The 19,156-nt window shown below is 58.0% G+C and overlaps 8 protein-coding genes across 8 annotated transcripts; 3 read left to right on the top strand and 5 right to left on the bottom strand.

The window, feature by feature from the left end:
• Nucleotides 1–930: 930 nt before the first annotated feature.
• Nucleotides 931–1,825, bottom strand: PHYSODRAFT_531670 (hypothetical protein; the record flags this gene model as incomplete). Its single annotated transcript, XM_009539926.1, has 6 exons — nucleotides 931–1,086; nucleotides 1,156–1,286; nucleotides 1,353–1,392; nucleotides 1,455–1,506; nucleotides 1,573–1,676; nucleotides 1,736–1,825. The coding sequence occupies 6 exons, from the start codon at nucleotides 1,823–1,825 to the stop codon at nucleotides 931–933; spliced, it is 573 nt and encodes a 190-aa protein (XP_009538221.1).
• Nucleotides 1,826–1,970: 145 nt separating this feature from the next.
• PHYSODRAFT_341590 (hypothetical protein) lies at nucleotides 1,971–2,498 on the bottom strand (the record flags this gene model as incomplete). The annotated part of the gene is made up of 1 exon (XM_009539925.1): nucleotides 1,971–2,498. The coding sequence occupies one exon, from the start codon at nucleotides 2,496–2,498 to the stop codon at nucleotides 1,971–1,973; it is 528 nt and encodes a 175-aa protein (XP_009538220.1).
• Nucleotides 2,499–4,481: 1,983 nt separating this feature from the next.
• Nucleotides 4,482–5,885, top strand: PHYSODRAFT_307299 (hypothetical protein; the record flags this gene model as incomplete). The annotated part of the gene is made up of 1 exon (XM_009539924.1): nucleotides 4,482–5,885. The coding sequence occupies one exon, from the start codon at nucleotides 4,482–4,484 to the stop codon at nucleotides 5,883–5,885; it is 1,404 nt and encodes a 467-aa protein (XP_009538219.1).
• Nucleotides 5,886–6,112: 227 nt separating this feature from the next.
• On the bottom strand, nucleotides 6,113–8,284 carry PHYSODRAFT_246665 (elicitor-like transglutaminase; the record flags this gene model as incomplete). Its single annotated transcript, XM_009539923.1, has 1 exon — nucleotides 6,113–8,284. The coding sequence occupies one exon, from the start codon at nucleotides 8,282–8,284 to the stop codon at nucleotides 6,113–6,115; it is 2,172 nt and encodes a 723-aa protein (XP_009538218.1).
• Nucleotides 8,285–9,469: 1,185 nt separating this feature from the next.
• Nucleotides 9,470–10,013, bottom strand: PHYSODRAFT_356143 (hypothetical protein; the record flags this gene model as incomplete). Its single annotated transcript, XM_009539922.1, has 1 exon — nucleotides 9,470–10,013. A coding segment is annotated over exon 1 (528 nt), but the record flags the coding sequence as incomplete, so codon positions are not given.
• A 271-nt stretch (nucleotides 10,014–10,284) lies between these two features.
• PHYSODRAFT_246587 (hypothetical protein) lies at nucleotides 10,285–11,791 on the bottom strand (the record flags this gene model as incomplete). Its single annotated transcript, XM_009539921.1, has 4 exons — nucleotides 10,285–11,127; nucleotides 11,181–11,498; nucleotides 11,536–11,735; nucleotides 11,782–11,791. The coding sequence occupies 4 exons, from the start codon at nucleotides 11,789–11,791 to the stop codon at nucleotides 10,285–10,287; spliced, it is 1,371 nt and encodes a 456-aa protein (XP_009538216.1).
• A 1,302-nt stretch (nucleotides 11,792–13,093) lies between these two features.
• On the top strand, nucleotides 13,094–14,850 carry PHYSODRAFT_253233 (hypothetical protein; the record flags this gene model as incomplete). Its single annotated transcript, XM_009539920.1, has 1 exon — nucleotides 13,094–14,850. A coding segment is annotated over one exon (1,757 nt), but the record flags the coding sequence as incomplete, so codon positions are not given.
• Nucleotides 14,851–16,877: 2,027 nt separating this feature from the next.
• On the top strand, nucleotides 16,878–18,125 carry PHYSODRAFT_532007 (hypothetical protein; the record flags this gene model as incomplete). Its single annotated transcript, XM_009539919.1, has 1 exon — nucleotides 16,878–18,125. A coding segment is annotated over one exon (1,248 nt), but the record flags the coding sequence as incomplete, so codon positions are not given.
• Between the last annotated feature and the right edge of the window lie 1,031 nt (nucleotides 18,126–19,156).

The raw sequence follows: 19,156 nt of genomic DNA, 5'->3' as shown, positions 1-19,156 counted from the left end.
TTGTTTGATGTGCGTTACTTATCACACTTTAGCGTGGTAACTAGCGCGTTCGTTCGATACTTTGCCCATGCTTCGAGGTTGAGCAACACATAAGCACAGATATTCGAAGCGTTCGCCACAGCCTTGACATGGGGAAACAGGTTTGAAGTCCTCGTCCACTGCACTGTCAAACTACAAGTGCCGTCTTGGAAACGTGAAATCGTGGAAGAACGTCGTCGCCCTCAAGGTCTCTCCACGTCTTGTCTTCCACGCGGTACACTTGTCCAGCTTCATCTTGTACTTTACCATCTTTCGGCACTCTGGCCGTGGATCGATCAGCCAGCCCAACCGAACGCCGTGCGTGAAGAACTCGTCGCGTCCAGCGCATCTAGCTGCGAGTCTTCGCCGGACAGTCGGTCGATTTCCACGACAAACGATGGCGCGTACTGCTCCCCACTGCGCAACCGCCACAATTGAGGAGCGCTCGGATCTCTGCGAGCACGGTGAGGGATGTAGGTGACATCGGGCATTCGCACTTGAGTGGGGGTTCTCGATCTCTCGTCGTAAATGTACGCCCCTTTCGACAGCATCACCTCTCCTCTTTCCCCGGACCATTTCGCCCAGCGACTTACTTGCGTTCCGACCAGATCACACGACATCTCGGCCAGGGATGAAGTAGCCCTCGTCAACCCAAAAGACTCGCATCTTCCCAAAAACTGGATACGTGAGTGGGCCGTGCTCCGCTAGATATTCGTTCGAAATCCCCTCCGAGACGCCGGGGTATTCGGCGCAGCAGCACAGCGTCTCCTTGGATTTCAAATCACACACAAGTCGCTCCAGCTCACACTGCACTCCGTTCTCCTCGGTACTTGACATTGTTCAGAAGGAATAAAGAAAACCGAAGACTAATGTCTGCTTTGAGTGAGAGATAATGACTATCGGTCGATGATTCTACGCAGGGAAAAGTTGCCCCGCCCGAGTTATCTTGACTGGTTGTTTGGGGTCTCCTCGAGCCGTCGCTACTGCGTTGATTTGCTCCAGGATGTTGTAGCTTTCAGCGTCCATGAGGCAGCCGAAGACCACGTGCTTGCCATCCAAACTCGGTTGCTACAGTCCGAGTTTGTTAGATGCTAACGCTGATTGACAATCAAGAGGGAGGACAATGCATACACGGACCGAAGCAAAGTGCAGGTAGAACTGGCATGTGTTGGAGTCTGGACCCGTGTTCACCATGGACAGCACACCTGTCCCCGTGTGGCGAAGGATGAAGTTTTCGTCGTCAAAGGTCGACGGCGGAGGTGGCACCTCTGGAACTTTTCCGCCACGCGATGAAGTCGGGTCTTCTTCTTCGACAGGACCAACTTGGCGAGCACTATGGCCGAAGGTGCACTCGCCACCAGACCCGTCGTGATTCTAGGCAAGAAGACAGCACGTTAGGCCTGAGGATAGCGGACAAAAGCTGATAGTTACCGTACAGCGTAGTCTCCTGACTGGCAGAATTTGTCCTTGACGACTCGGTGGAACGGACTGGACACATTTTCGAGTGAATACCTACTCCCGCTCACTCCTGTAATCTCTCGTTTTGAGTCTTACCACTTCGCGTAGTGGCGTCGTCGTCCTGTTCGAAGCTCCCTCGTTTCTCCAGTACAAAGTCGTCGAAAGTTTTCAGCCGTTCGGGGCACTACATCGGCACGCAGCTTTACGATAATGATGAGCCACACGACCAAAACGGAGAAAGTAGATGTCCCCAACTTACCTCAATCAGCAGACGACCGACGTTCTTCTCGCCGATCGAGACGTCGAGGAACACGATGGGGTTGTCGCCGCGCTGTCGAGGGCGCTGCATGATGAACTACCAGCACAACTCCAAAATTAGCAAAGGTTTTGAAGAAGACCGGAACTTTCAAGTGTACAAAATGTGGTAGATTTACAACGAGGTTACGCGGTTCTGGTGCGGCTGAGTGAGAGTACCCCATTCAGTGTTCACCGATCTACAGGAAGTACGCGGCGACAGCGATCACGGCAGCCGATGCGGCACCAACCGCCGTCGACACCTGCGACGCACCACTCGAGCCCGACGCCGAGGCCGAAGCTGACGAAGACGTCTTCGAGGTACCCGAAGTGCTGGACGTTGTCGAGGTGCCTGAGGACGACGAGTCCAGCGTGGACGAAGACGCCGTCGCTGACGACGAGCCGGTCGTCGTGGTACCCGATGAGCCCGTCGTCATGGCGCTGGAACCGGTCGAGCTGGCGGCAGCCGACGTGGTGTCTCCGGCAGCGACAGAGCCCGTAGCCGACCCACCCGTGGCGCCTGTAGCGTCAGCAGCGCCAGTCGATGATGACGCAGTTGAAGCACCCGTCGTTGATGCGGCCGTGGCCGTACCCGTCGCAGCAGCGCCGGTGTTTGAAGCTGCGGTCGAGGACGCGACGCCCGTTGTTCCCGTCGTGGTGGCAGCGTTCTGGGCCGAGGTGCCGGCAATGGCAAGAGCGGCGATGATGAGAACATGGAAGACCTTCATGGTTGATGGAGTAGTGCTTGGGGAGGAGACTTGGTGGGAAGAGAGCAAATTGCTGAATGACTTCAAAGATTGCATGCCAGGATCCACCTCCGAGTCGAGCGTAGTGGACATTTTCATCTGCAGTCTGGCGTGATTCCACACATGGTCCGATATCATGGGCGCCTCCTAGCCCGCCCCCATTGCCGCGGTACTAGACACCACAGACTTCAAGCAGCCGAAACGCGTATCGGCTTACCAGCAGAGACAACTGGCTGGTACGCTTTCAGCATGCGATCCTATACGCGAAATATTGTGCATCGAACATTACGATAACTTGTTGCAGCATGAACCCTCGGAGTGTTTTCCTTCGCATCGATGCATGCGTTCGGAAAACGAAGCGATTCAAGACGTGAAGTCTTTATCTTCGAAGTAGAATTGTTCCGTTAGCACGTTTGTGAATTTTACGATAAGGTCTTCTGCCAGTTTCGTGCATAACTTTTCATTGAATTGTCCATTCTGAAATCTGATTGCACCCCGCTAAATCTGGGCTGAATTTATGTACTTCACGCTTGTCCGTGTAAATTTTGCAGAACTTCTTGTTATTGTTTTGAAAAGCTTGTTGATTTGGAGTGAGCTGCCAGTTTCCTGCCTCTTTTTGATAGCATTTTTGTATGCTATGCAAATCCTAGGAGGCTCATCACCGGAAATTGCATGTGACGCTGGAAAAATCTACCAATAGACTACGAGAGTTTAACAAGGAGAAGATGCTAATTGGCTAAAATAAGTAGGCACGGAACTGGTTGTAGGCACGCAACTGGCACCTTACCTTATAGCGGAAATGGTGTTTGTAAGCGCGGTGGTCTAAATGAGGTTCACTTACCATGAACCAGTTGCTTACGACTGCTGCTTCGTCCGTTAATTGCGCTCTAAGCAACTTGTTAATAAGACGTCCGTACCAGGGGTGGGCAAGATCTTTTTCTACCAGGTAAGTTTATTGGTAAAGACACAAACACACATACTTCACTCGTCAAGAACATGTAAATAGTATCCACAGCCACAAAGCGCTTCAAATGAACTATGGAAGGCGTCTAACACCGCCTGCATGTTAGCCTAAGCAATAAATATTTGCTATCCACTGGCAAACAATTATCAAATGCTAGACATTTGTGCGATCCCCCCAGTATAACATTCCAGCTCGGCAAGGCGGAAACAAAAAAAGACGATGTTTGTGGATGTTCTATTAGCATTATACATCTATACAAGAAACAAATGAAATGATGCACAACCAAGGTGCGATACATGCTGAATGAAGCACATGAAATACTCAGTTAGCTCAGTAAAAGCAGGCGGATTCCACTGCTCAGTCCAAGTGGGCGCCGGTGTAGGCAGCGCTTCAGGCGTCGATGGCGGAACAGGGTAATCCGACGTTGGCGTGCTTGGGATCGGAGTGACCACAGGGACCTCGGGCACCTGCGGGGTCTGAGGTGGCGGGGTGGGCTTTCCGTCAGGAGGTGCCACAGACATCTCGGGTGTGGATACCGGAGGTGAGGGCGTGAACAGATACTAAGGTGGCGGCGTCAGCTTTCCTGTAGGGGGTGTCCGGTGTGGACGTGGGTTTAACAAGCGCGATACCCTTACTCAGATCGGGCAATCCTGCCTTACCGTTGTTTGGTGCCAGCGCCTCCTTCTGACGTGGAGACGGGAAAATACTACTTTCAGGTAGTATTTTCCGCGAATCGAACTCGTCTGCAGTGAAGCAGGTGCCTCACCGACTAGGAGTGTGGTCGCTCTTAGTGCCTGAGTGTTTGGGCCCAGTGCGAGTGAGTTGAACCCAACGCGAATGAGCACAATCTGAATCCACGCATCCCCCTACGAAAGGCAGAAATCCACGCATGCTTGAACGAGTCGAGCACGCGTGGATTTCTTCCTCTGCACTTTTCCAACGCGTGTGCAGTTCATTCGACGTTTTCCTCAACAGCGGGCACACCAACACGGCCAGCCAGCATGACTGGCCTCGCAGCTTCTCCAAGCAGCACGGGCATTGTGGACCAGTCGGTTTGTGAGATGAACACTAAGCTGTCCGAGGTCGTCGACAAGGCGCTCGGTTTTGGGTTCCTGGAGGGGCAGGTGAAGGGGCAGCTCGTTAAGCTGCGAAACCCCGTTCCTTTCTGCTCATATTTGAGCACAGACTCGAGCTTTGACTCTGCTGAGAGCACGTCCTTATCTAGGGACTGTGCGCGTCTCAATCTAATGGTTCAACTAACCACCCCCGAAGGCGACTACGGGGCCGAGAGCAGCTACTTTTCACGCAGCCAGACATGTCGAGACCAGAGGGTAGTGTGCTTCTTCTTCAAACGCGTGATTGCTAAGCGCAGTATCCCCGTTCCGAAGTTCACCGATTTGATCCCAGTTCGAAAGAAATCTCACGCGGAAGACGGGCAGTGGATTGTGGAGCGCCTGGGGAACCAAGTTTGCACTGACGAGTTCTACGGCGGTGTGGCGAATGTCTCGTTCGTGTGGGATCACTCTGCAAGTATGAATGCGTCGAAGCTCATTTCGAGTGTTCAAGCAGCCCTGGCCAGTGGGGACGTCAAGAAGGAGTTGGTACAGGCGTGCGAGACGAACCAGATCAACTGTCGAGCCACGGTCAAAGGGTTCGCCCTTCCGGACCCTACCAAAGGACCTCTAACCAGCACGTACGGTGTCGTGAACCTGATTGAATTGCTCAACTATCTGCCGATCGTCTGCGCAGTCCCAGTCGAAACAAAGTCCGTTCCGATCCAAAACGCCAGAAACTTTCCTTACAGTATCCGCGTCGAAACGCAGATCAGGGACCTGAAGACGCAGGAAAAACTGACGGAGCTGTTGCTGCGGATTCATGGCAATGGAGGCAGAGACTCAGCCTTGTGCGAGTTTGTCGAGCGTTTGAGTGAGGAGATCGAGGATGCAGCATTTAACGGCCGGGCACTGGTTCCCCACCTGAAAAAGCTGGCGAATATCGTGGTACAGACACTCGTCCATCATGGCAAGTGCGTTGAGCTGTATGAACGCTACGGAGACTTTCGCTTACGCACTCAGAACTGCAGTACGAATGGGGTCACAGCGTCTGCCACCGAGACTTTGTTTGGTTTCACGTTTGGCGTTGCTATCCCGTTCGTGAGGCTCTACCAATGGGGAGTGTTTGAGAGATCTGAGAAATGGACGAGACCCAAGCACTACGGGGCGACTAAGATCGCGTACACACAAACCGTCTCGGGCTACTACGACCGCGTGAAGCTCCAATTACTGTTCGATAACAAGGAACTTTTGAGGGAGTGGCAGACCGAAATGGATCGTATAGTAGCAAGCCGGCGCCCTCGATCAGGAGCCGGACCCTGGGGAACCCTCATTGACGCTTTTGCAGCGTGAGATCTCTCTGCCAGGCCAGGGGCAGAAGAAAGGAAACAGCATTCTGGTATGCTAAAGTGTGATGAACCAAGCGATGCGCCTAATTGAATTCGATCTATCATAAAAAATGTTAAACACAATCGGTTCGTGAATCCATGCTTTCTATTAGCACTATACATCTACAACAAAAACAAATGAAATGATGCACAACCAAGGCGTCACCACCCGACACAAGCTGGATCCCGCCCTTAGCACATGAAGTGCTCAGTAGGCTCAGTGGGGGCAGGCGGGTTCCACTGCTCAGTCCAAGTGGGCGCCGGTGTAGGCAGCGCTTCAGGCGTCGATGGCGGAACAGGGTAATCCGACGTTGGCGTGCTTGGGATCGGAGTGACCTCAGGGACCTCGGGCACCTGTGAGATCTGAGGTGGCGGAATGGGCTTTCCGTTAGGAGGAGCCATAGGCATCTCGTTCGGCGGCAAAATGGGGATTTCGGGGGTCTTGGGCGTTGAAATCGGAGGGTACGTCGGAATTTCCGGCGTCAACGGAGTCTGAGGCGGCAGTGTAGGTTTTCCCTCAGGGGGCGCCACAGGCGTCTCAGGAGTCGAACTCGGCGGCAAAGTCGAAGGGTATATCGGAATTTCTGGCGTCTGGGGTGGCGGAATGGGCTTTCCGTTCGGAGGAGCCACAGGCGTCTCGGGTGTGGAAGTGGGTTTACCAAGCGCGATACCCTTACTCAGATCGGATAGATCGGGTAATCCTGCCTTGGGTGTACCGTTGCCTGCATCGGGAATAGTGGTGATCGGAATAAACGTGCCGGTACTTCCACTCTCGCTTGGCACGGACGTCGGCTCAACCGCGTCGCTACCCGCAGCAGGAGCAATGGTGATTGGGCCATTAATTCCTGAGCTTCCGCTCTCGCTGGGAACTGAGGTCGGCTGCGGGGTTTCTTCGTGGCCATCGCTGCCGCTCAAAGAAGAAGAAGGGGTAACAGTCGATGGGATCTCCGTCGGTGTCATTGTTGGGGTCTCGGTCGGTGCTTCGGTGGGCGAGTTGCAAGTCAACGACAGCTCCAGCAGTTCCTCAACGTTCGCGTAGCTCAGACCCGCGCTGGTGACAGCCGATGCCGCGGGCTTGCCTGTCGGGAACCACAAGAAGTCGGGGTGGTCCTCCTTCGATCGGCCGACCCACTCGCCTCCGATGACCGCGTAATTGGCGTCCAGCTCCAGCAGGTATTCGTAGTCCTGGGACGACGTGTACCTGTCCACTTCTCCGGTGGAGACGAGCGGGCCGTCCTCGTACGCCTCGGAAATCCAGCTCAGCGTGGTCTTGACGTAGGCCAAGTGCGCCATTTCAGCGTTGAACGGGTAAGTCGAGATACCAAAGAATTGCTGCGAGGCCTCTGCGACGTCCACCAGCTCCATGGTCTGCACTTCGTAGGAGCGCACGGGCTGGTTCCACACCTCAGCGCCCGCCGACACATCCACGACGAAGGACTGATGCTGCTTGCCCATGATGTTGGCGATTGCAATGTGGAAGTACCCTGCGCCCAGGTCGCGACGCGCAGCGTTGACGTATCGACCGTACTGGTCTGCGTTGGCCGGGGAGTCCGGACCATTGAAGCGAGCTCCAGTGAAGACCGTCTTGAGAGACGCGCCGTCGTACAGGTCCGTCAGCAGAGCCTTGATGTCGAACACGTGGAACGTGACGCCGTTCTTCTCCACGCTGCACTGCGGCTCCTGCTCGAGGATGGCGGCGGGCGCCCACGCGTGGCAAATCCCCCACCACGTCGGGATGCAGTAGCCGCTCGACGTACCGTCGCGGATGGCACACTCGCTGCCGTCGTTGGTACTGGCGCAGTCGCTGTTAGTAGAGCAGGCCTTTCGGTTCTTGTGGGCATCGATGCCGTTGTTGGCCGACACCTTGTTCTTAAAGTCCGTGGGGTCCAGGCCGAAAGCGTTGGCGTATTTCTCGGACGCGCTGGGCTCGCCAGCCTTCCACACGCTGTTGATGCTGTCCTGAAAGGTGGGCCAGTAGCTGCTCGCCCAGGGCGACGACGGAGCAGAAGCAGCGCCGTACTTTTCCTTCAGGGTGTTGAAGTCGAGCTCCATGCTCGTTCCGAAGTAGTTCTCCAATTTGGCGACGTCCGTGTTGGACGCGTCCTCCATGCCGCGCAGCTTGCGGTACATGGAGCCCGTGACGACCATCGACTCAGCCTTGGCCTGGTTCGGGTCCTTCGGGATGACAGGCTCGACGCAGTCATCTTTGAGCTTGCCACCGTACGCCGGGTGCGAAGCTGTGAGGGGAAAGTTGGTGTTGATCGGCGTGTACGGGTTGTACTGGAGCGGAGCTGCCTGGATCTGTGCTGTCGAAGCTGCCGCGATGGCCACACTCAGTGCGACGGAGCGATAGGTGAACACCATTGCTGCGGTTTATTCACACGACTAGCGTGAAGTGAATGGAGAAGCTGGCGGCGTAAGTGCTGGGAGGAACTTTCCAAGGAGTTGGAAAGTTTGGGAATGAGCTTTTGCGGTGAGCAGATAGGAACTCTTGTTGAAATTGCACCCACTCACTCACTGTCCGTTCTAAAGGGGCAACACAAGGGGTGAAGGCGTCACTGGATCCTCCGCGTGCGTCCACTGCACCATTCACTACTCGACCGTTGACAGACGGAAACGTTGAACATTCTGCTCACAGGCTGTCTTGGCCAGCATAAAGCACCGAATTACCAGGTATAACAGGCAAAGCAGTGAGTTCGGTGATATTTCAAACACCCTCTGGTAGACACCGAAACTTTGGTACGAACCGGGTAGGTCTGCAGGCTAACCTCGTTAGAGTTTGAACCAAGCGCCGCCCAACCACGATACGGTAGCCCGCCTCGACACCCAACTGTTTAAACTGTTTACTTGAAGGACACCTGAGGCTGCATACGGCACTGAGAAACTTTCTCTTGTGTGGCACAGATCTTGAAAATGCACGCGTTGGCACTGTTGCGCAATGTATTCACGACTGGATAACTGCGACTTTGACCTTCTTGTATCATACAAACACACAGATATCTATACACCCTTCAGGTGGACGCTACGTCTCCTTATGGCTCCGGATAAACCAGACTTGCCCTCCAACAACTGAGACCGTCCAGGAAAATGTCATGAGCTCGTCGGTGCAATGTGTCTCTGACGTGCGTTGCGGCACCTGAACTTTGTTTGGCTTGGGCTCGTCGGGAATCCAGATCGCTTTGCAGCTTCACGGTAACAAACTTTAGCTCCGATACCCCTTCAGTGGACCTCGATCGCGGTCTCGACCTTGGCATCCTGCTGCGTGGTGACGTCACCACTCCGAGACTCCAGCTTGTCATCGTCTGTCTCGACCGTTGTAGTACTCTTCTCCAGCTCATCGTCCGTCTCCGCGTCCGTTGTGGTCGCTTTGTCCTCCTCAGCCACATTCTTGAGCTTTGAGCCAGGCGTCGACGACTCCACCGTGTCGTAAGTTCCGCCTCGGGGGAAGATGCAAAAGAGTCCGAGCTGGACGGCCCCCAGCAGCAGATTCGCAGCGTTCGGGACGATGACGAAGGAATCTGCTCGAAGCAAGCCGTACGCCAGCCAGAGCACGCAGTTGACCACTCCAGCGACGATCATAGTGAGCGGCAGCAGCTCCGTGTTGCGCTCTTGAATCACGCGCTTGACCAGCACCAGCGGCGAGCCGAACATGACAGAGGTGATAGCCACCGTGACGAAGCCCACAATGTCCTGCACAGTCTCCTCTTTCACCCCTTCAGCCGCTGCAACGAATGGGTACGCCACCAGCCCCGCGAGCACCAGCGCCGTGGCTAGAATCTCCAGCCGCAGACTACCTTTGTTGCCTTCGTGGCGGTAGTACACGACGAGGTAGAACAGGGAGAACGTGAGCCCCACGACGTTCGTTGCCACAAGAGGGAAGTAGTCTTTGACCAGCAGCCCGTAGAGTCCCCACGCCACGCAGTTGGCGATCATGGACAGCACCGGCAGCGCACTGGGCATAGTAGCCGTGCTCTTCTGCTGATGCACCACGCGGATCTCCGGCAGCAGACTCGCGAAGAGGAAGCACGCGGCCAGAGAGGCCAGCACACGGACAACAGTCACGACCAGGTCCTCCATGGTAGCGGGGGGCCGAGCGGTGAGGAGGAATGCGCACGATGGGACACGTCTGTCGAGCGTCCAGCAGAGACGTAACGGTCGAGAGTTCAGATCGCCGGGATAAGACACAATTTTTAAATCACATAATTGCCTAAGTTCTGCTGTATAATTGTTTCAAAAGCAATTATGTATTCTATAATTTTAACTATTATGAGACTTAACCTATAAATTGGCCAATACAAGTTGCTAAAAAGGGTACACGTAAGTGTAATACCGTAAGCAAAATACATTGACAATATCGGTGTGCCCTACGCGCTGCACGAAAGCGACTGCTGCACGAGCTCCTGGATGTTGGCGTAGCTTAGCCCGACGCCCGTGACGACGTTAGCAGCGGGTTTGGCAGTCGGGAACCACAGGAAGTCCGGGTGGTCGTCCTTGGAGTTGCCGACCCACTCTCCGCCGATGATGTTGTAGTTGACGTCCAGCTCCAGCAAGTACTCGTAGTCTCTGGCCACGGTGTACCGGTCGACCTGGCCGGTAGACACCAAGGGTCCGTCGACGTAGGATTCGACGATCCAGCTGAATGTGGTCTTGGCGTACGCCAAGCGCACCATCTTGTCGTTGAACGGGTAAGTGGGGATGCCGAAGTACTTCATCGAGGCCGTGCGGGTGTTCACCAGGTCCATGTTCCTCACTACAAACGAGCGCACGGGCTGGTTCCACACCTCGGCGCCTGCAGTGACGTCCACGACGAACGAGCGCTTCTGCTTGCCCATGATGTTGGCGATGGCGATGTGGAAGAAGCCGGCGCCCATGTCGCGACGCGCGGCGTTCGTGAATCGGCCGTACTGGTCCTTGGTTGCAGGCGTGTCCGGGCCGTTGAAGCGCGCGCCTGTGAAGACTGTTCTGATTGACGCGCCGCCGTACAGCGTCGTGACCAGCGCCTTGATGTCGAACACGCGGAATGTGACGCCGTTCTTGGTCACGTCGCACTGCGGCTCTGGCTCAAGGATGGCTGCCGGTGCCCACGCGTGGCAGATGCCGAACCACGTCGGGATGCAATAACCCGCGGTCGAGCCGTCGCGCTTGGCGCACACGCTACCGTCCTTACGATTCGTGCAGTCGGCGTCGGCAGTGCACGGGGTGCTGGACTTGCGCGAGTCCACACCGTTGCGCGCGGAGTATTGTTCTTGAAATCGGTGACATTCAAGCCGTCGGCAACCGCGTACTTCTCGGAGGGGCTGGGCTCGCCAGCCTTCCACACGCGGTTGATGCCATCCTGGAAGGTGGACCAGTAGCTGCTAGCCCAGGGGGTCGTTGGAGCAGAACCCGAGGTGTATTGGCTCCGCAGCGTTCGGATGTTGACCTCCATCTTGGAGCCGAAGAACGTTTCCAGATCCTCAATGTCCGAGTTGTCGGAAGTCTCCATTGCGTGCAGCTTGCGGTACACGGGGCCTTGGAGCTTCATCGCCTGCGCCTTCGGCGCGTTCGGGTCGGCCGGAATGATCGGCTCGATGCAGTTCTTCATCGGACCGCCGTAGGCGGGGTGCGATGGTGACAAGGGGATCGAGGTACACGGGGCCTTGGAGCTTCATCGCCTGCGCCTTCGGCGCGTTCGGGTCGGCCGGAATGATCGGCTCGACGCAGTTCTTCATCGGACCGCCGTAGGCGGGGTGCGATGGTGACAAGGGGATCGAGGTGTTCACCGGCGTGTATGGATCGTACTCGATCGGAGAGGCTTGAACGACTGCGGTTGATGCTATCGCGGCGACAGCAATGAACGCGACGGAGCGTGAGAATGTCACCACCGTCCATTTTACTGCTCGTGTTGGACGGCAATCATGGGAGAGAACCGTCACCATCGGATGCTACATGCTACATGTAGGCATTCGTGGATGGAGATTTATGCGGCAATAGTGGGCAGAGTGCATTGTATCTCAGAGCCATCGGTGACAATACATGGCTGTTGCAGCTGCAGTGCTGCAAACGGTAAACATGATGGCCAGATAATTGGTACACATCTGACAGACTCAGTCGTGGCGTCATGCGGTACACCTGCTTCTGACAGTGAATGGCGGGGACCTTCACTCGCGCGACAGGAAGAGCAGGATGCAAGCGTCAGCTCACCTAAGCACCCACGCCCACACCGATATTTTTAGCAGCTTCGCTTTGATGGTGTGTCCTTGTTTTAGACCTTGAGCTCGAAATGTGAAGGCGGAGTTTCCTTCCGTATGGACAGCTTGCTCGCTGCGTTTGCGATGTGCACGGCATGAGTTGGAGGTACACAAAGAAGTGCAAAGGAAGAGCGGGCCCAGTTGTGCATGGCCAGAGAGATCATGCCGATCAACACCCCAGCGGCGCAGACGTGTATCAGATGTGGGTCTGGTGCAGCAAAGATATCCAACGACGATATCGTCGGATCGTCAGCTTCGACTCGAGCTGCGCCAGTCGAATCCGAGCCCGCCTCAGGTTCCACATAAGAGGCCTTCGCCGTGGAGAATGAAACAGCCGGTTTTAGCCGGTATACCGAATTGAGACTTAGCCATCGGCCTGACAGTGTAGAAGGCCTCTGGCTAGGCCATACAAATAATAAGTGTGGCGGCCCGGTGGTCGTAAGCATCCGACCACCGAGTTCACTTCAACTGCGGTGAGTGACGTCACGGTTCCGTCCACTTCAACTTCGATTCTTCGATTCCGTCGTTCTGGTGCGTCGCTCCATCGTAGGGATCCACCACCGCGAACAGCAATATCCGCTGCGGCATCCTAAAGGAAACTGTGGCTGTCCGATCGACAGCGAAGGTGGCCCCGTCGCCAGCTTCGGCAGTCATCCTCACGCGCTTCCTTCCTTCCGAGCGGATCCCCGCGCTTCACCTGCTCCCGTTCACTTTGGAATTTGCCTCCTCGAGCTCACTCCGTTCTCCTGCGACTCAAGCGAGCTTCACTCTACTCCTCGCCGCCATGCCGTCGACCTGCACGACTCCACCCTGGCTGGGGTACTCCGTCCTCGCGCTCGCGCTGCTGCCGGCGACGCTCCGCGGCGAGGCCATCGACAGCGTCGTCACGCCCCTGGGGGACACCGCGTCGCTGACGCACAGCCACCCGGCCTTCGGCGGCCCGATGCGCGGCAAGGTCGTCGACCCACTCGTGCTCATCCAGCAGAATGACAAGGCCGTCGACGCGCGCAAGCTCGAGGCCGAGCTGTCGGACGTCTCACGCCTGGAGGCCTACTTCGGCGCGCCCATGGAGACCAACTTCAACGTGCTCAAGGACTCGTACTCGACCGCGGCCCGCGACGTGTTGCCCTGGTCCGGGGACTACTGGGCCACGTACCGTGACGGCGTCAACGTCGAGTGGAAGGACGGAGACGTGTCCCCCGCCGAGAAGTACGCGGCTGCCTTCGGCATCAGCGTGGACTCGTTCACGGACGGCATCTCGCTGAGCACCGGCATCCTGTCGGAGTCGTACGACGACTCGGAGTGCTCCAGCGACTCGGACTGCGATTCCGGCAGCCTGTGCGGCATCCGCAAGGGCGAGAGCAGCGGCTACTGTATCCCGACGTGGCACGGCATCTGCCACGCGTGGGCCGCCGCCGCGCTGTTCGAGGACGAGCCCAAGTGCGACGTCGAGCGGAACAACGTGACGTTCCACTCGGTGGACATGAAGGCGCTCATCAGCCAGCTCTACGACGGAGCGGCCATCGAGGTGGTCTTCACGGGCGCGCGCTTCAACGGCCCCGACAGCCCCGAGGAACTCGACGACTACGGACGCTACGTGGACGACGCGCGGCGCGACATCAATCCCGCCTTCTTCCACATCGCGGCCGCCAACATCCTCGGCAAGCAGCGCCGCTCCTTCATCGTGGACGCGAGCGCCGGCTCGCAGGTGTGGAACCAGCCAGTGCAGAAGTACGAGTTCCTGGAGGCCGAGATCGTGGACGCCGCGGCGCTGTCGCTCGACAACTTCGGCACCGAGACGTACCCGTTCAACAGCGCGCTCAAGTACCTGGCCAAGTGCACGACGCGACTGACGTGGACAGCCGAGTCGATCGAGGACGGCGCGCTCACGACCACCGGCAGGATCGAGGCGTACACGGTGTACGAGGACTACGAGTACTGCCTCGAGCTGGACGAGAACTACACGATCGTCGGCGGCGAGTGGCTCGGGGACTCGCGCTACGACCACCCGGATTTCCTGTGGTTCCCCGCGGCCAAGCCGAGCGACGACACTGTCACGGACACGGGCATCTTGTACGCGGACGTGCTGGACATGATCGAGGAGTCGCTCAAGTGCATGGATGTCACGATCAGCCCTGACGTCCCGGACGCACCGTCCACCAAGACGCCCGGATCGGAATACACAAAGTCGCCATCGTACACCAAGACCCCATCGTACACCAAGACCCCATCGTACACCAAGACACCGTCGAAGACCACGAAGGCACCAACTCCAGCGACCAAGACCCCGTCACCAACGACCTACGCGCCTTCAACGTACCCGCCCGAGACCTACGCTCCTGAGACCTACGCGCCGTCGACATACCCGCCGGAGACCTACGCGCCGTCGACATACCCGCCGGAGACCTACGCGCCATCGACTTACCCGCCCGAGACGTACGCGCCTTCAACGTACCCGCCCGAGACCTACGCTCCTGAGACCTACGCGCCGTCGACATACCCGCCGGAGACCTACGCGCCATCGACTTACCCGCCCGAGACGTACGCGCCTTCAACGTACCCGCCCGAGACCTACGCTCCTGAGACCTACGCGCCGTCGACATACCCGCCGGAGACCTACGCGCCATCGACTTACCCGCCCGAGACGTACGCGCCTTCAACGTACCCGCCCGAGACCTACGCTCCTGAGACCTACGCGCCGTCGACATACCCGCCGGAGACCTACGCGCCATCGACTTACCCGCCCGAGACGTACGCGCCTTCAACGTACCCGCCCGAGACCTACGCTCCTGAGACCTACGCGCCGTCGACATACCCGCCGGAGACCTACGCGCCATCGACTTACCCGCCCGAGACGTACGCGCCTTCAACGTACCCGCCCGAGACCTACGCTCCTGAGACCTACGCGCCGTCGACATACCCGCCGGAGACCTACGCGCCATCGACTTACCCGCCCGAGACGTACGCGCCTTCAACGTACCCGCCCGAGACCTACGCTCCTGAGACCTACGCGCCGTCGACATACCCGCCGGAGACCTACGCGCCATCGACTTACCCGCCCGAGACGTACGCGCCTTCAACGTACCCGCCCGAGACCTACGCTCCTGAGACCTACGCGCCGTCGACATACCCGCCGGAGACCTACGCGCCATCGACTTACCCGCCCGAGACGTACGCGCCTTCAACGTACCCGCCCGAGACCTACGCTCCTGAGACCTACGCGCCGTCGACATACCCGCCGGAGACCTACGCGCCATCGACTTACCCGCCCGAGACGTACGCGCCTTCAACGTACCCGCCCGAGACCTACGCTCCTGAGACCTACGCGCCGTCGACATACCCGCCGGAGACCTATGCCCCTGAGACGTACGCGCCAACGACCACTATGCCGTCGACACACACGCCGTATCCGAGCTTGATCTGCTTTGGCGAGACCCCGGCGCCGACTACCGCTACCCCTTCGAGTTACCCGACTGAGGCTCCGAACGCGACCACGGCAGCCCCGACGGAGGCGCCTACGGACTACCCGACGTCAGCACCCACCGCGACGGAGACAACCGCACCGACCTACGAGCCGACCTACGCGCCGACAACCGCGCCGACATACGCCCCGACCTACGCCCCGACAACCGTGCCGACAACCGCTCCGACATACGCGCCAACGCCGACTCCGACTTCGACTACGAAAACGACGACGAGCCCGGCGAGCCAAACAAGTCAGTCGGCGGTCCAGCAAGGCAAGGGTAGAAGCAGCAGCAAGTGGTACCGTCGACTTTTCGGGGAGTTCACGCTGTGGTGGTGAACGCCTTGCTCTAGGTCTGGTCAGGTGACCAACGAACCAGCTCCCAGCGGGGCTACTGAGCTGCATCGTGTGAGTGTTGATGTTCCGCGACGACGGTGACGCCCTGCGTGGCCAAGTCTGCTAGCTTTGCATGATTGATTTTGAATACCAAAAGGGTGATGCAGTCAATACACTTTAGCCTCTGCTCTACTTGCGGTGTTCCTTTACCCGAAGCGTGCAACCGGTTGGGTCCCGGATCCTGATGATAGCTGTCTAACCCAACTACGCGGTTTTCAGGCTTGCTTCAGCAAGCAACATGATTGGGGCCTACGGATAGGAAGCTCTACCCGCGTCCAACCGGTTGTCCGTGAGACGATTCTCATTGCGCACGACTCTTAGCAGAGAGCAGCAGCTCTAGTGACTCAGCTGAACGCCTCGCAAGTACTGTGCTTTGATGCAGTCTTGTAGAGGCACTTCGCCTCTGGTGTCTTTGGATCTATTAAGAGAGCTTTTACTCCCTGATGACTCTACACTACTGTATGTAAGGAAAAATCTGCCGGATAAACTGACAAGCAGTTGTTTCTTCACTATTGTCAAGAGACAATTGTACAGCAGTGCTGATACGAAGATGACTGCACAGGGACCAGATCACCTACATGAGGATAAGAAACGGAGGCCAGCTCAGTTTAGCAGGCATACCCTGCATAGAGGTCGGTCCTCAGATTTGGAGATCAGTCACAATGCAAGCTCAACCTGCGTCTTGTACAATTTGCTTGTGTCCCTCTGCCAGCTGAGGGCACCACGCCATGACCAATGACTCGGTGTGTCCCTTCAATTCCACAGCCGGCCGCATTGAAGACGCCATTCTGCAATTTCTCGACTCGATCCGACCAGCAGCGACCTGCCTCCTGTGACCTGCAGCTCACCCAAGTCGAGACCTTCCAGGATGGTGACAGTTGCTCGCTCCGTTGCGCTCGGCGTGGCGGTTGCCGCAGCAGCTTCGACTGTGCTGGTCCAGGCGGCTCCGCTCGAGTTCAACCCGTACACGCCGGTTGAACTCAACGCGCCGCTGACATCGTCGCACCCAGCGTACGGTGCCAAGACCAAGGGCAACTGCGTCAAACCCGTCATCCCCGTCGACCCCAATGCGGGGAACACGCAGTCTACTGCGGCCCGCAAGCTGCGTGACATGGAGGCGTCTGGCACGGACATGGACGACTTGGCCTCGTTCTTTGGTGAGAAGCTGGAGGTGGACTTCAAGACGCTCCAGAGTCAGTACGCGTACGCATCGGCGTCACGCCCGCCGTGGCCTGGCAGCTACTGGCCCACGTTCCAGGACGGTATCAACCATGCGTGGAGGCACGGCGAGGCTTCAGCGTCGGAGAAATACGCTAAAGCCTTCGATTTGGACGCTACAGACCTCAAGAACAAGATCTCCGCCAGCAACGGCGTCGACTCCTGCAACACCAACACGGCATGCTCAAGTGACGGCGACTGTCCGTCAGGTGTCCCCTGCGCGAAGCGTGACGGCGCGTCCAGCGGCTACTGCATCCCGACATGGTACGGCATCTGTCACGCGTGGGCCCCGGCCGCTCTTCTCGAGGAAGAGCCAAAGTGCAACGTGGAGAAGAACGGCGTGACGTTCCACGTCATGGACATTAAGGCCCTGCTGACGGAAGTTTACGACGGTGCCGACATCGACACGGTGTTCACCGGCGCGCGCTTCAACGGACCTGACAGCCCTGCAACTGAAGACGAGTATGGACGCTTCACCGACCCCACGCGCCGTGACATCGGAGCTGGGTTCTTCCACATCGCCATCAGCAACATCATGGGCAAGCACCAGACCCCGTTCATCATCGACGTGGCGGCGGACTCCGAGGTCTGGAACCAGCCTGTGTGGTCGTACCATGTGCAAACGATGGAGATCGTCGACACGGCCGAAGCCTGCAGCACATACTTCGGCACGACTTCGTACCCGTTCAACACTGAGATGGTGCAGCTGGCCCACGTCAAGACTACGGTCACGTGGGCAGTTGAAGCCTACGTCGACGGTCCGCTAGTGTCGACCGGCAAGGTGAATTCGCACACGGTGTTCAACGACTACGAGTATCTGCTCGAGCTGGATGCCAACAACGCTATCATCGGTGGTGAGTGGGTGGGTGACTCCAAGGAAGACCACCCGGACTTCCTCTGGTTCGCGACAAGCAAGCCTGACATTTCGACCGAGACGGGCGTGGGTCTCAAGTATGCCAATGTGCGGGATCTCCTCGAGTTGTCTCTGGCTTGTAACTCGACGAACGACGAACTACCGACCAGTGATACCAACAATACGACTCCTGAAACCACGACGCCAACGAAGTCCAAGGGCGACATCGAGACCGGCAAAGGTAAAACTGTAAATGGCAAAGCCACGCTTGCCCAGACCGAGACCCCCGTACCCACAACAAATGACGATTCAACACCAGCGCCAACCGCTACCGAGGGTGCGACTGAGACCGAGGCCCCGACGCCGGCGCCGACCACCGCTCTGCCGGAAGATGAATCGACCCCCGCGCCGACTACCGAGCTGCCGGAAGTCGAGTCCACTGTTGCGCCGACGTCGACGCCCTCGACGCCGTACGACAGCACGGACGCGCCGACCGCTACCGAGGGTGCGACTGAGACCGAGGCCCCGACGCCGGCGCCGACCACCGCTCTGCCGGAAGATGAATCGACCCCCGCGCCGACTACCGAGCTGCCGGAAGTCGAGTCCACTGTTGCGCCGACGTCGACGCCCTCGACGCCGTACGACAGCACGGACGCGCCGACCGCTACCGAGGGTGCGACTGAGACCGAGGCCCCGACGCCGGCGCCGACCACCGCTCTGCCGGAAGATGAATCGACCCCCGCGCCGACTACCGAGCTGCCGGAAGTCGAGTCCACTGTTGCGCCGACGTCGACGCCCTCGACGCCGTACGACAGCACGGACGCGCCGACCGCTACCGAGGGTGCGACTGAGACCGAGGCCCCGACTCCGGCGCCGACCACCGCTCTGCCGGAAGATGAATCGGCCCCCGCGCCGACTACCGAGCTGCCGGAAGTCGAGTCCACTGTTGCGCCGACGTCGACGCCCTCGACGCCGTACAGCACGGACGAGCCGACCGCTACCGAGGGTGCGACTGAGACCGAGGCCCCGACGCCGGCGCCGACCACCGCTCTGCCGGAAGATGAATCGACCCCCGC

Source organism: Phytophthora sojae (genome assembly GCF_000149755.1).
Source record: "Phytophthora sojae unplaced genomic scaffold PHYSOscaffold_14, whole genome shotgun sequence".
Classification (NCBI taxonomy): Eukaryota; Oomycota; class Peronosporomycetes; order Peronosporales; family Peronosporaceae; genus Phytophthora; species Phytophthora sojae.
This window is presented reverse-complemented; position numbering and strand designations above follow the sequence as displayed.